Source organism: Canis lupus, chromosome 13 (assembly GCF_003254725.2).
Source record: "Canis lupus dingo isolate Sandy chromosome 13, ASM325472v2, whole genome shotgun sequence".
Classification (NCBI taxonomy): Eukaryota; Metazoa; Chordata; class Mammalia; order Carnivora; family Canidae; genus Canis; species Canis lupus.
In genome coordinates this window covers 10,342,288-10,354,843 of record NC_064255.1, presented here as the reverse complement: position 1 = coordinate 10,354,843, position 12,556 = coordinate 10,342,288, and the positions used below count along the sequence as shown (strand labels likewise).

The following is a 12,556-nucleotide window of genomic DNA, read 5'->3' as shown; positions in this document are numbered from 1 at the left end:
GCCTCTCTCTCTCTCTCTCTCTCTCTCTCTGTCTGTCTGTCTATTATGAATAAGTAAAATCTTAAAAAATAAAAATAAAAAAATAAATCTTCATCTAGAATTGTTTTCTATTTTAATAGTAAAGTCAAATAAGTGGTAGAGGAAAACAGGAGGAAGAACTATAACAAGGAGTCATGAGAATACTTTTTCAAAGAGCATTCTTTGAATTCTCACTCAAGAAATGGGCCCATTAGAATAGTGAAGCTAAGATTAAGATTTTATAATAAATAGGATGAAACATACATTTTCTCTGGCAGAAGCTTTTCAAGTTGTACCAATTTGGAAGTCATTATTTCATTTGATCACTAAAAAATTCTTTTGAATTGCTCTTCAACTCATTTTTTAGCCCAAAAACTAAGAGCTTGTGTTAATCTTATCTTTAATATCGCTTTATGTTTCCTTGATACCATATACCCATACAATTCCAGCAGAGAGCATTTGCAAATCCAGGAATCATTCTTTTCTATTTCACACTCAAGATCAGAGTAAATTCATGACATATTTTCCAATGAGTCTATCTGAAGGGCAGTAGGAACCAGATGTTGGTGGTAGGAGCTGAAGGTTAGAGATTGGGAAGTGTTCTAGGTAGAAGAAACAACATTTATGAAAGTCAAAGGTAGAATATAAGGATTATATCATGAGAGATCTTGTAAACCATATGTTAGTGTATGAAAGTTATCTTCAGGGCAATGATGAACATTGTAGGCCTCCACTGAGGCCAGGAAATGTAGGATGGGGTGGAAGATGGTCAAATTCTCACTTTAATGAGATCACTCTGGCTACTGTTTATAATGTACTAAAGGAGACAAGTATGTAGGCCAGATTAGAAATCCAGGCAGGAAGAGATGCAGAGAAATGAACATGTTTTAAAGATAATTAAGAGGTAGAACAGATATGACTTAGGTTCCAATTAGTTGTAAAGGTGAAGTAGAAAGATGAGCTCAGAGCATCACCCAGCTGCCTAGATCTGTAAGATGATAGCATTTATTAACTTCAAGAACACAGAAAGAAGATTAGCTTTTAGAGGAACTATGATGGATTCAGCTTGGAATATACTGAGTTTGTAGACCCTATGAGATATGAAAACCAATATATCTGGATGGATTATGGCATAGTCATGGAATAGAGATGATGTGAATTTGTAAAATTTATGGAAGATTCACCTATACATAGTAATTGAAGCAATTAGAAAGATGTTACCTGGAGAGAGACGGTAGGATGAAAACATGAGAGGGTCAGGGCTAGAAACTGAGGAACACCATTTAAGGAATGGCCAGAAAGGATACAGAGAAGTAGGAAAAAACAGGAGGGCTGAGTTACAGAAGGAAAGCAATAGTCAGAAGTGTGGGAGTGTTTCTATTAAAGGTTGTTGAGAGGGCAAGATTAAGATAAAAACTAACCATTAGATTAAACCACATGCAGGTAATTTTTTACTCTGGGCCTGAGTTCTTGATAGAATGATGGGTACACATACAAAAGTGCAGTGGGGTTGGTGAAGGGGCAGGGACACTGTGAGCCATGTGAACCTAGACTCTTTTTTGGAAGTTTGATGATGAATGGGGAGAAGCAACTGGGTAGTACTAGAGAGATATGAGAGCTTAAGAGAGTCATTTATTTAGTTGGGAAAGGACTCAGCTTGTTAAATTGATGATGTGAACTCTCTGATAGGAAAGTAAGTTTAAGTCACACACACAAAAAAGAAATAGCTAATCATCACAGTGAACACTTATTGAGTGCTTAATATACACTGGATAGTCTTCCAAGTTCTTTACATATATTAACTCTTGTGATGTTCACAGTAACCCTATGAGATAGATACTGTGATTATTCCATTTTACACATAAGAAAATAGAAACCTGGAATCCTAGAAGGACTAAGTGATGGGATAACTTCCATTGAGAGATGGAAAGGGTGTGATCCAAAGCCTGAGTAAAGGAATTTTCCCAGTACAGAAGAGGGGTAACTTCCATTCTAAAGGACCAGAAATAGAGAGGATGGGGGGAAGCAGAAGAATTTGTAGGTTCGGAGTCAAGAGATTGAGGGAATTCTCTTAATAGCTTGCATTTTATCTGTCAATCAGGAAATAAGGGAATAGTGTGAGGGTGGAGGTGTTAAGCTAGTAGATTTGAAGTGTGGGGGTTTCACATAGACCTTTGGAGGATAGGAAAACATGTTGACGAAGGGGCAGAAAATGATTGCCAGGCAGCACTGAGGTCTCACTGCAGCCAGAGAGAAAGTGCCAGCTGTATCATCCATCTGCAGGTATGTGGGGCTTACCTCAAGCTCAGCGTCAGGTCAGAGGAAGAGGTAGTGCTGTTAAGAGTATCCAAGAAAGGTCCAGAAGTCTTAGCCTTGAGTCCACTATGAAGTTAGAAGATTGTGGAGGCAAACCAAGCAGGTAGAAGTTATGGAGAAGGGCAGGGAACAAGTGAGGGATGTAGATCCATTTGACAAGCACTTACTTGCACTTCTTCAGAACTGGAGTTTAACTAGGAATGGATTGTGTCCAAAGATTAAAAAAACAAACAAACAAACAAGGAATAGGTTGTTTCCAAAATTATAAGATCTATTTTTTATTTATCTTTGAAAGAGTGTATAGGAACTCTATACTTCCTGCTTAATTTTCCCGTGAGCCTAAAACTGCTTAAAATATGGAGTCTAATAATTTAAGAAATAGATCTGGAAATACAGACAGTAGGGGCTGTCTGAATATGACTTACAAATATGACTTAACTTGCTTGTCTGTCACACCACAAAGCACATACTTGTTGTCACATACCTACTGAATATTTAGTCTAGCCATTGGTATTCAGTTATGTGTAGCCTTAAACACTGAAAATTTTCTGGAAGTGATGAAAGTTTGAGTAAGAGTACTGTTAAGGTTTTTTTAATAAAGACTGTTGCAAACCGAAAAAAACACTTTACTTATCAAGAGAAAAATTCACTAATGAACCAATAGGTGGCAGTATAACATGGCGTTCTTGAAATTTTAAGTAATACTGCTAATTAAAATACTAATTGAAGCACTAGGTATGTGCTTGAAGCTATATTAGGTAATCAAAACTCTGAGACAGATCACTTTCTTCCAGGAGGTTACAATCAGACAGTAAAGATTCAAGTGGGAAATCTAAAGCTGCTTCTCTCTGTATAAATCCATCATAGGCCAGTATGTAGGGTAGTAGGTCTCTCAAAGTAAAAAGAAGGGTTGGAGGGTGGCAGGGAGAAGGTCCAGGAAAAGGAGGGAAGGGGAAGAGAGAAGGCAGAAGAGGACAGAAGAGAAAAAGAGAAAGGAACTCTAAAGGAGCCAAAATTATAAAAGGACTTATTCATCCTTTGAAATTCATTTCAAAACTCACCCCTGGAAGCCTTAGACCCCAGAGTAATTTGGACATTGGCAAGCCCTCAGGGCATTCATCTGTCAGGATGCTAACACAATGAGTAGTGTGACAGCCGATGGCTATGCTCATGTCTCTGCTGGACTGTGAGATCCTTGAGGACAGGAAACACTGTTCATCTATAAATACTCTGGAAACAGTGCCTGAGCCAGTGCTCTGCTCAGAACAGGAACAGAATAAACACTAATGGATGGATGATTGGATAATAGGTATCAGGATATTTATCATGCCTTCCACCTTTTTAATCTTACTTTGGGAAGAAAAGTCCTGTCAACATCTTTTTCCATGAAAAAATCAGTTTCTTTCTATCTCATAAGTCACCTGGGGAAAAACTTAATGTTTCCCTTTAATAAAAGTTAAAATAAAAAAATGTTCAGGATAAGGAGAATATGAAAAAAGCAAACAGGAGGTAGAAATGGTGGTTGATCCTGAGGAAGAGAAGGGTATCTATTAAGCTCTACCATGTGCCTGACATAAATGATAGGCTTTGCATGTATTCTTATCTAATCCTTACAACAGTATTATGAAGTAATTACTGTTATTAAGTCCATTTTATAGGTGAGAAAATGAAGATCAGAGAAGTTAATTTTCCCAAAGACTTTAACTGCTACAAAATGACCTTCCTCCCTCCCTTCCTCCCTCCTTCCTTCCTTCCTTCCTTCCTTCCTTCCTTCCTTCCTTCCTTCCTTCCTTCCTCCCTCCCTCCCTCCCTCCCTCCCTCCCTCCCTCCCTCCCTCTCTCCCTCCCTCCCTTCCTTCCTTCCTTTTCTTCTTCTTTGAATTAACATGCACTTATATGCTGAGTTCTAGAGGGATTAACAGCTTGTCTAAGGCTACCCAGTCAGAAGGACTCACTAGGCCTATGGGATATGAGAATCTATATTTTTTAATTAAACTTTTTAAAGATTTTATTAAACTTTTTAAAGATTTTTATTAAACTTTTTTAAAGATTTTATTTATTTATTCATGAGAGACACAGAGAGAAGGCAGAGACAGACAGGGGGAGAAGCAGGTTCCTCATAGGGAGCTTGATGCAGGACTTGATTACAGGACCCCAGGATCATGCTCTGAGCAGAAGGCAGACAAACACTCAACCACTGAGCCACCCAGGCATCCCTAAACTCCTTTTTTTTTTTTTTTTAGTACAGATGTCTTTGCCAACTTCAGGAAACTTGTTTCACTTTCCCGTGGTCCCATGAATCAGCATCACATTATGGGAGGTCACTAGCTGGGCTTCTATTTGAAAGGGACACAGATGTTTTCCTACCAGCCTCTGAGTTGAGGTCATTTCTCAAACCTTGAATTTGCTATTCTCTACTATACACCACTGGCAGCTCTTCCTGAAACATTTGGCTGATCCAGTAACCACTTGGGCCAAGAACCTGGGAAGCTACCCTTGAGTCCTGAGTTTCTGGCTACAGTCCCAGCTGTTTGTCAACAGTGGTAGGGAGGACCAAGAGCCTTATACCCTTTATTAATGCCCAATCAGAGGAAAACAGAGGTAACTTCTGAGAAAACAGTGGGCATGGGAGGTTACCGTAGCCATCCAGAAATAGCCAGAAGCGATGGCATCAAGAGATCTCAAGTGAGAATTTTATTCTCATTTTAACAGTCCTGTTTTTGATGTGTAGTAGCAAATACTATGAAAAAAAGTATTTCCCTGAAAGCAAATACACAAAGATGCTAATGGAAGGAATATGGATAATTGATGTTAGGGCAATGAGATGATGAGTAATATTTTTTTTCTAAAATTTTGATGACATGGTTTTTGTATTCTTTAAAAAGAAAATATTAAAGTTATCTATTTTTCAAAAGTACTTTTTTTCCTTCTTTGATGAAACAGTATTCTAGAAATAGCCAAAGAAGACACATGGGCAGGTGAAACATCAGCTAGATTCCCAAATTCTGGATTTATTTTCTTACAGAATTTTCTGCGTGTATTGGAAATTTAGCAGGGGCTAAATTTACTCATTAGGTCACAGGATTTCAGATGATGAAGGGAAAGTGTTCACAGCAATGACCTAGGAGGTGGAAATAAAGCAACCCCTCCCCCGACCCCACTCCCAAAGTCCAACTGGCTTGGTGCTTCTAGGTTTCCCCTGGACTCCTGCAGCTGCCACTAGGAGCGCTCTGCTCCATTTTGCAATACTGCTCCTGCCTTCTGAATAGACAATCTCAAAATCCTGTCTCTTCCCATTTTTTTAGTAGAAATAAAGGCAAATTACAAAAAACTAAATAAATAAAAATAAGAAGAAGAACATCTATTAGAAACTTAAATAGAAAGCAAGTACAGGGCAGCCCCCGTGGCGCAGCGGTTTAGCGCCGCCTGCAGCCCAGGGTGTGATCCTGGAGACCCGGGATCGAGTCCCACGTCGGGCTCCCTGCATGGAGCCTGCTTCTCCCTCTGCCTCTCTCTTTGTGTCTGTCTCTCATGAATAAATAAAATCTAAAAAAAGAAAAAAAAAAGTACAAAATCATGGAAATAAGCAATATAATGGAGAATAGGTTCTTTTATCTTAATGTAACTCAAATCTAGCCACAGATCTTTCTAGGAACACAGATTATAAATTTTTAAACCTAGACTGGTTTGGATGCTGAATGAATCCTTCAGAGCCTCTAACCTGGGGTAGCTGCTCTGCCTCTGGGTGTGTGAAAAGAGTCTCAGCTTCATCTTCTCTTTAAGGTAGCTATCCCAACTGGGTTCAGATAATGTTCAGCCACCCTGTGCTTCTCGTGTTTCTTGGTCTCTTAGTCTCCTGAGTATGGAAGGTGATTTTCTCTCAGCCCAGAATTCAGCCTCTGGATTTAGGCCTTCCCATGCCTACCTTACAGATAACTTTCTTTGCCCTTTCTGCAAGTCCATAAGACCCACACATTGTGCTGTCTCATCTAGTCATTTAAAACTTTTCATTAGGTAAATGTCAAGACTCAGTTTCTCCTATCCAGATGGCAACCTTGACACTCACACTTTCCAGAGCATCTTAGTTTCAGTCATTCTAATCTGCTGTCCTAATAAGTATATATGTACTTGTTTAACCACGTGTCCCCAGTTGGTTCAACACAATCACCATCCCTGTGTCTTCAGCTAGTATCTCCTCCTCTTCTCAAAAATGGGCAAAAGGCCACAAACAGCAGATGGCATTTGGGGAGGATTACCTCACGTTTGCTCCCCCATCTGGCAAGTGGAAGACTGTATCCATACCATCCTTCAAAGCACCCCCCCAACTCCTGACCCTCAGCCTCCGGCTTTTTCCCTGGACTTTCCCTTAATTCCCGTTCTTCATCTGAGAAGTGCCTTTGACTGAAGACTCATTTGCAGAGCAGAGATAACGGACACCCTCTGAATCCACTGGATGTTCTAGCTGGCCTTGCTTCAGGTTACCCACTCCCCTCTCTGTCCCAGGTACTCTCTAAGCCCCCTCCTCGGTGAGCCATCTCACAGAATTCTACTCATTACAGTTTTACAACATCAAAATCCCTTAACCATATAGTAATAATAATAATACACATAGAATCAGAGGAAGGCTGATCACTCATACATGCTTCTAAGGGAAAATGGACAGCTCTCTTTCTGGTAAGAAAAATATGGGTCTCCACTCCACCACAAAAAAAAAAAAAAAAAAAAATCCCAGGATGCCCCAGAATTCAGTTTCTTCTCCTCATGACGTGTGGTAAAGCACGTCAGCTGCTCCTTGTTGCTGTGCAGATCACCCAACATCGGGTCACTGAGACAGAAGGCAGCGCTAGCTCGCACAGCTGATAGGATTAGGAGATGGTGCTTTGTCAGCCTTGACTGAGTCTGGAGAAGCCCTCAGCACACGCAGGTGAGCTATGAGGGAGAGCAGATGTGGGGGACTGTGATGGGTCTGGTTTTATGGTGCATTCGTTTTCTCTTTGCAGTGCATGTCTATGTATTGTCTTTTCTGTTAAGTTTGCAGTCTGGGGAGGGGGTGGTGGCGGTTTCCTATCGATAAAAACCTGTCCTTCATCACATCTATTTCAGGGATTGGCCACATGTGCCTCACAGGATTTTTGTGAGGCTCAAATGAGATTACATATGTGAAAGAGCTCTGAAAATATAAAGTTTTGTGCAGATGAAAGATATCATTCATTTAATTATAAATTTTGCATTAAAAAAGAATTAGATAATAAATCCCAAATTTGGGGGCATAATTACCTGTACGTACTCCTTTTCCCCCAATCTATAACACCCTGCCTCCCTTTCCTTCCGAGGCCCGGACAGGGATATTATTTATAATTTTGAAGGGTTTTAGCTTTCTAAAGCAGTTGATAGTCTCTAAAAAGCAGCATTACATTCATTTCTAAAGGAAAAACCACAAAATTACAAAACAACAAAATAAGTAAGTAGCAATGGAAAATGATGCATGAGAATATTTTAAAGCAGATGAAAGATGAATATAATATACTCGATTAGATTATATCTTTTTGATGGTATAATCCAAATCCTATAAGACATTATTCTTAATGACATGAGAAACACTTGAATGAAATTAAAGGGAGCATAGATATTATCATTTTTAAAACTTGCCTTTTAGAACAGCAGAAAAACAGGCTTGTGTTCCAAAAGTACAGAGCAAAGAGACGTTAGAACACTAAATCACCAGCCTTTCCTTCGGCAGGGTTGCTATGGTGACAGCAGGGCTACCGCACAGCCTCTCACTGCCTGCACTTCTGCAGTAAAAGCTTTCACTGAACACATGTTGGATTTTTAAGGCACACACCCCATCATCAAATACAAAGACATATTGGAAGTGGCTTTATGAGTCATTTGCAAAACAGAATTGTGCCTGTTTTCTTTATTCTGTATCGATGGGCTCCTTATGGGGTTATAAAATTCACTCATTCGTTCATTCGTTCATCAGACTGTTGTATATTGAGCACCTATTGCATGACGGGACCTGTACTAGGCACTGCCTATGACTCCTGGTGAAGACAGGCAAATAAGTGGGGAATTCGGAAACAAGATTATTAACAGCTCTCCCAGGGTACTTAAAAAACAAGTGTCCTGCATATATGTAAGGACTGACCTTGGAGGATCAGGGGAGGTTTCCTGGAAGACGCTGTCTCTAAAATGAAACTTAATGTATCTTTAGGAGTCGAAGAGGGTTAAGGAGAGTGAGATGCAAGAAATGCTCTAGACAAAAGAGACCAGCATGTGAACAGTCTAGAGGAAAGAGAAAGCATGATACTTCCAGAGAACTGAAAGTTCTACACTCTGAGTGTTAGTGTTATCCATGTGAATGTAAAGGCAGAGTAGCCAAGGGGTGGGGGTAGGTAAAGGAGAGAGGGTGGGTGGACGAGGAGTGGCAACACATGAGATCAGAGAGGTAAACAAGACCAGATCATAAAAGGCCTCTCTGCCACATCCAGGAGTTTAAATATTATTTGGAGGACAACTGAGAAGTCATTAATGCGTTTTAATGAAGAAACATAGCTTGATTTGGTCGTTCTGAAAGGCCTCGTGGAAAAATTTAAGAACTGGCAAGAAAGGAATAAAAGGCAAAATTGGAAGCAAGACAACTCCAGTTAGACCAACCACTGCTACAATAATCTGGGATGTTTGTGGTTTAGATTCTAAATGAAAATAGTAGAGTTGAACAGTGAGCAGAAGTAAGCAGATTCAAGATATTAGTACTGGAGTAGCATGGAGATGACTTGGTGGTTTCTGCCATGTGGGGGCCATGTGAGGGAGATGAAAAAGTCAAGAATGACTCTGAGGTTCTGACTGGGGCAACTCAGTGTGGGCTTTTCTACTCTTAGGCCCCCAGACTCAATTCTCAGTTCTCCGTAGGGAACTTAGAAGCACCTTTTGGTCTTAACAGTACATCCCTATGTCATAGTATGTATGTCCTTGAGCTCATAATTTTGGAAATAACATTGTAGGAATCATCCTGGACCATCAGTTTCCTGAAATCCTTATCTAGGACAGTGTGGGTATAGAAAGTATGAATTAGAAATCACCCCCTCCCTCCAGATAAAGGATTCTAAGATTACCAAGCTCACTGCTTAAGAAATCTAAGTAGGTTGAAAAGGCAGGAAGATGTATGGGATAAAATTTCTTTAGGGATTTAGGAAAAAGACAAATTGATTTTGCTAATCCTCTGATTTCAGGCTCTCTCTCAACTCACACTGCTTATTCCTAGATTTGAGATTTGAGGACCTCAGAAAAATGCTATTTGGAGGACAGACAAATGGGGATGGTGGTGGTTCATACACAATTTTCAAGGATTATAGTCCCCCCCTGTATAACACTGGGTATAAGGATCAGACTGCTTCCTGTCCACCTTGCTGCTAAAAATATCCTCCAATTCTGAACGAAGGGCATCTAAGTCATCATTTTTGTTGAGTTCCATCACTAGATAAGATTATAGCGAGTGTTCATAAGAAGGCCCATGAACTAGCTGTTGATTTCTATTTTAAGTCCTCCGTTGGACAGGGTTTTGAGCTTTTTTGAACAAATTTGAATGCCTCACAAATGCTTTTTCTGCCTGTCAGGTAAGAGGCCTCAGGAAATATTGAAGGGGTGACCTGGAAATATTGAAGGGGTGACTTAATGGCCCTTTGTAAAATTCTGTTCAATAAAGTGGGTACAGCTGTTCTGTTTTCCCCATGTAATCCTCACAGCTTCCCTTAAGGTAGATATCATTATCCCTCAGTTTCCGAACTTTGCGGTGACGCTCAGCTGGGAGGGAGCTGGGTGCTGCGGCGCAGCCGGTTTCCGACCGAGTTCAGGTGGGGCGTCCTCCCCTGGCCCCGGGCCGGGGGCTCCTTCCAGGCGCCGCGGGGCGGAGACGGGGAGGAGGCGGCCCTGCTGGCGCTTAAAGCAGCGCGGCTTCCCCGAGCCCTCGGAGGCGGCCTGCGGCTCGTTCCCGGCCCTTCTGCCCCCCCCCGCCCCCCGAGATCCCTGAACAGACGCTGTGTCAGTCCTGCGGCACCGGCGTGGCTGGGGCCGGGCGCAGGGGGGGGCCCGCCCCGCCCCGCCGCTCCCGGCCGAGGTGGTTGTGGGCAGCCGCGTGTTGACCTAGAGCCGAGGTGGCAGGGAGGGGCCGCGAGGGAAAAACTTTCTCCATTTTGGCCCTCGGTGATGTCGCAGCTTTCTCCGCTCTCCTCCCGGACGGGCACCCCTTGCAGCCGGACCCCAGGTGCCAAAGGGGGGGGGGGTCGGGCGCCTCCCGGCCGCAGGTGCGGGGCCGCGGCCTGCCCGCTGGGGGTCGGGCGCGCCGAGGGGGGCGGCGGGGGCGGCCGGGACCGGCCCCCGGGGTCGGGCAGGTGAGGGAGGAGGCGGGGAGGCGGCGGCGGCGGCGGCGGCGGCGGCGGCACCACGTGTCCGGCCGGGGCGGGGCGGGGCGGGGCGGGGCGGCGGGGCGCGCCCTCGGAGCCCCGCGCACGGCGGCCGCGGCGTGTGGGACCCGCAGCCCGCAGCCGGCGCCGGCTCAGCGCAGCGTCCTCGCCCCGTGCCCGCAGGTGCCTCCTCCTGGACGGCGGCCGCGGCGGCGCGGGGACCCGGCGGGCGGCAGAGCGATGGGACCCCTTCGGGAGACCAAGGTAAGGAGGGCACGTCGCGGGGACGGGCGGCAGCCTCCGCGGGCGCGGGAGACGCAGAGGGAAGGTGGGGCCGCGGGGCAGTGGGCGAGCCAGGTGAGCCGGGGGGGGGGGCACCGGGCGGGGGCGGGGACGCTGGGAGGGCAGAGGGGCATCCGCCCAGGTGCTGCGACCGGGAGATGGCACAGCAGGAAAAGATTGGAGGGGTTGACGTGTGGACGTGACGATTAAAAGATCGACTTTGGAGGGTTAATCCCGTCTCCTGAAATTGGGGATTTGGGGTCCAGCTCCCAAATGATGTCTGGAGTGTGATGAGACTAGGAAGGATCTGGTGACAGCAGCAGGGTCCCCAGCGTGTCCGCAGCCCAGCATCGGTTCAGGGTCCGCAGTGTGCCGAGAGTGGGTGACGTGGGATACCTGCTGGGTGACTGACGCGCAGCACAAACCCGGAGGCTGGGTGCGGCTTTCGCCCTGGATGCGGTGGTGCCTGAGCGACCTCAGGAGTTCCCCGCGGCCGAGGCTTTCCCCTCGGTCCCTGCGCGGTGCAGACCTCCCCGAGGTGTTGACTTTGGCAGCGACCCTGCCTGGTAAGCCGCGGGGAAATGGGCGGGAGGTCATGTTTCCAAATACTGTTTGTTACCCAATCCAAAGGCCTTTTTGGATTGCAGAGGTTGGAGGGAGCGGTGAGTTTTTTGCGAAGAGCTCCTCCTAGGAATCCATTTTAATAAGGCAGGGAGGTGGTGACCCCGAAAAACACTGGGCTTAAGGCTCATTCTACATCTAGACGATATGCCTCCTTGCATAAGCTTTTAGACTCAGTTTCCTCATCTGTAAATGGGGATTTAAGTTGGGGTTGTAAAGATCAAATGCGATAACGGTTGGGAAAGCACTTTAAAAATTGGAAAACCTTGCCAAGATAATACTTTTTATGCATTTTTAAAACCAAGCCATCGCCCTCTGTGTTTAATTCTGTGTTTTTTAAGGCGAGAGAGAGAGAGAAAACACTCTTCTCCTGGGTGTCCTGTAAGGAAAACAAAAGCTAAACATGATGTTAAAGGTGGAGCCATCTTACAGGGTATTGGATTTTTGTTTGCTTTTCTGTTGGCAAAAAGCCTTGTGTACCAGGATATTAATGAATAATTAAGATCCTGGCCGGAAGAGGAGGGATTTGAAAGATAAGTCTGCATGATCTATCGGGAAAGAATTGTTCCAGGTATATAGGGACTGCTCTGTGAGCAGACTGGAAAGCAGAAATCAAATTGTCACAGCTAATTCAGGGAAAGCAAAATGGAAGTCTAGAGGAAATCAAGTAACAAGCTGGAGTGTACTATGAGTAATAAAGAACCTTTGAGAGAAGTAGAAGCTTGAATGTGATAGAAAAACCCAGAGTGGGAAGGTGAGTTAGGAATCGCATGGGTGAATGGAATGGCTTTTCTGCTAATGGGTGGAAGAGTGTGTGTGTGTGTGTGTGTGTGTGTGTGTGTATATGTATGCATGCACGCGCATCATGCACACACACCTATTCTCAAGTATGCTCTTCAGTAGATTGGAAAGATCAGC

At 44.1% G+C, this 12,556-nt stretch overlaps 1 protein-coding gene across 7 annotated transcripts in view; it reads left to right on the top strand.

The window, feature by feature from the left end:
• The window catches only part of SYBU (syntabulin), a 109,055-nt gene that overhangs the window by 27,893 nt on the left and 68,606 nt on the right, over positions 1-12,556 (top strand). For 2 of the 7 annotated variants that reach the window (XM_025450232.3, XM_025450230.3), the window contains exons 1-2: positions 7,101-7,257; positions 10,919-10,999. In XM_025450232.3, the coding sequence (XP_025306017.1) occupies positions 10,976-10,999 (24 nt within the window). In that variant the 5' untranslated portion in view covers positions 7,101-7,257; positions 10,919-10,975. Of the gene's footprint in view, positions 1-7,100; positions 7,258-10,442; positions 10,597-10,918; positions 11,000-11,153; positions 11,584-12,556 lie in introns of those variants that run through there. The other 5 variants (XM_025450233.3, XM_025450231.3, XM_025450236.3 and 2 more) reach the window with 3 other exon arrangements.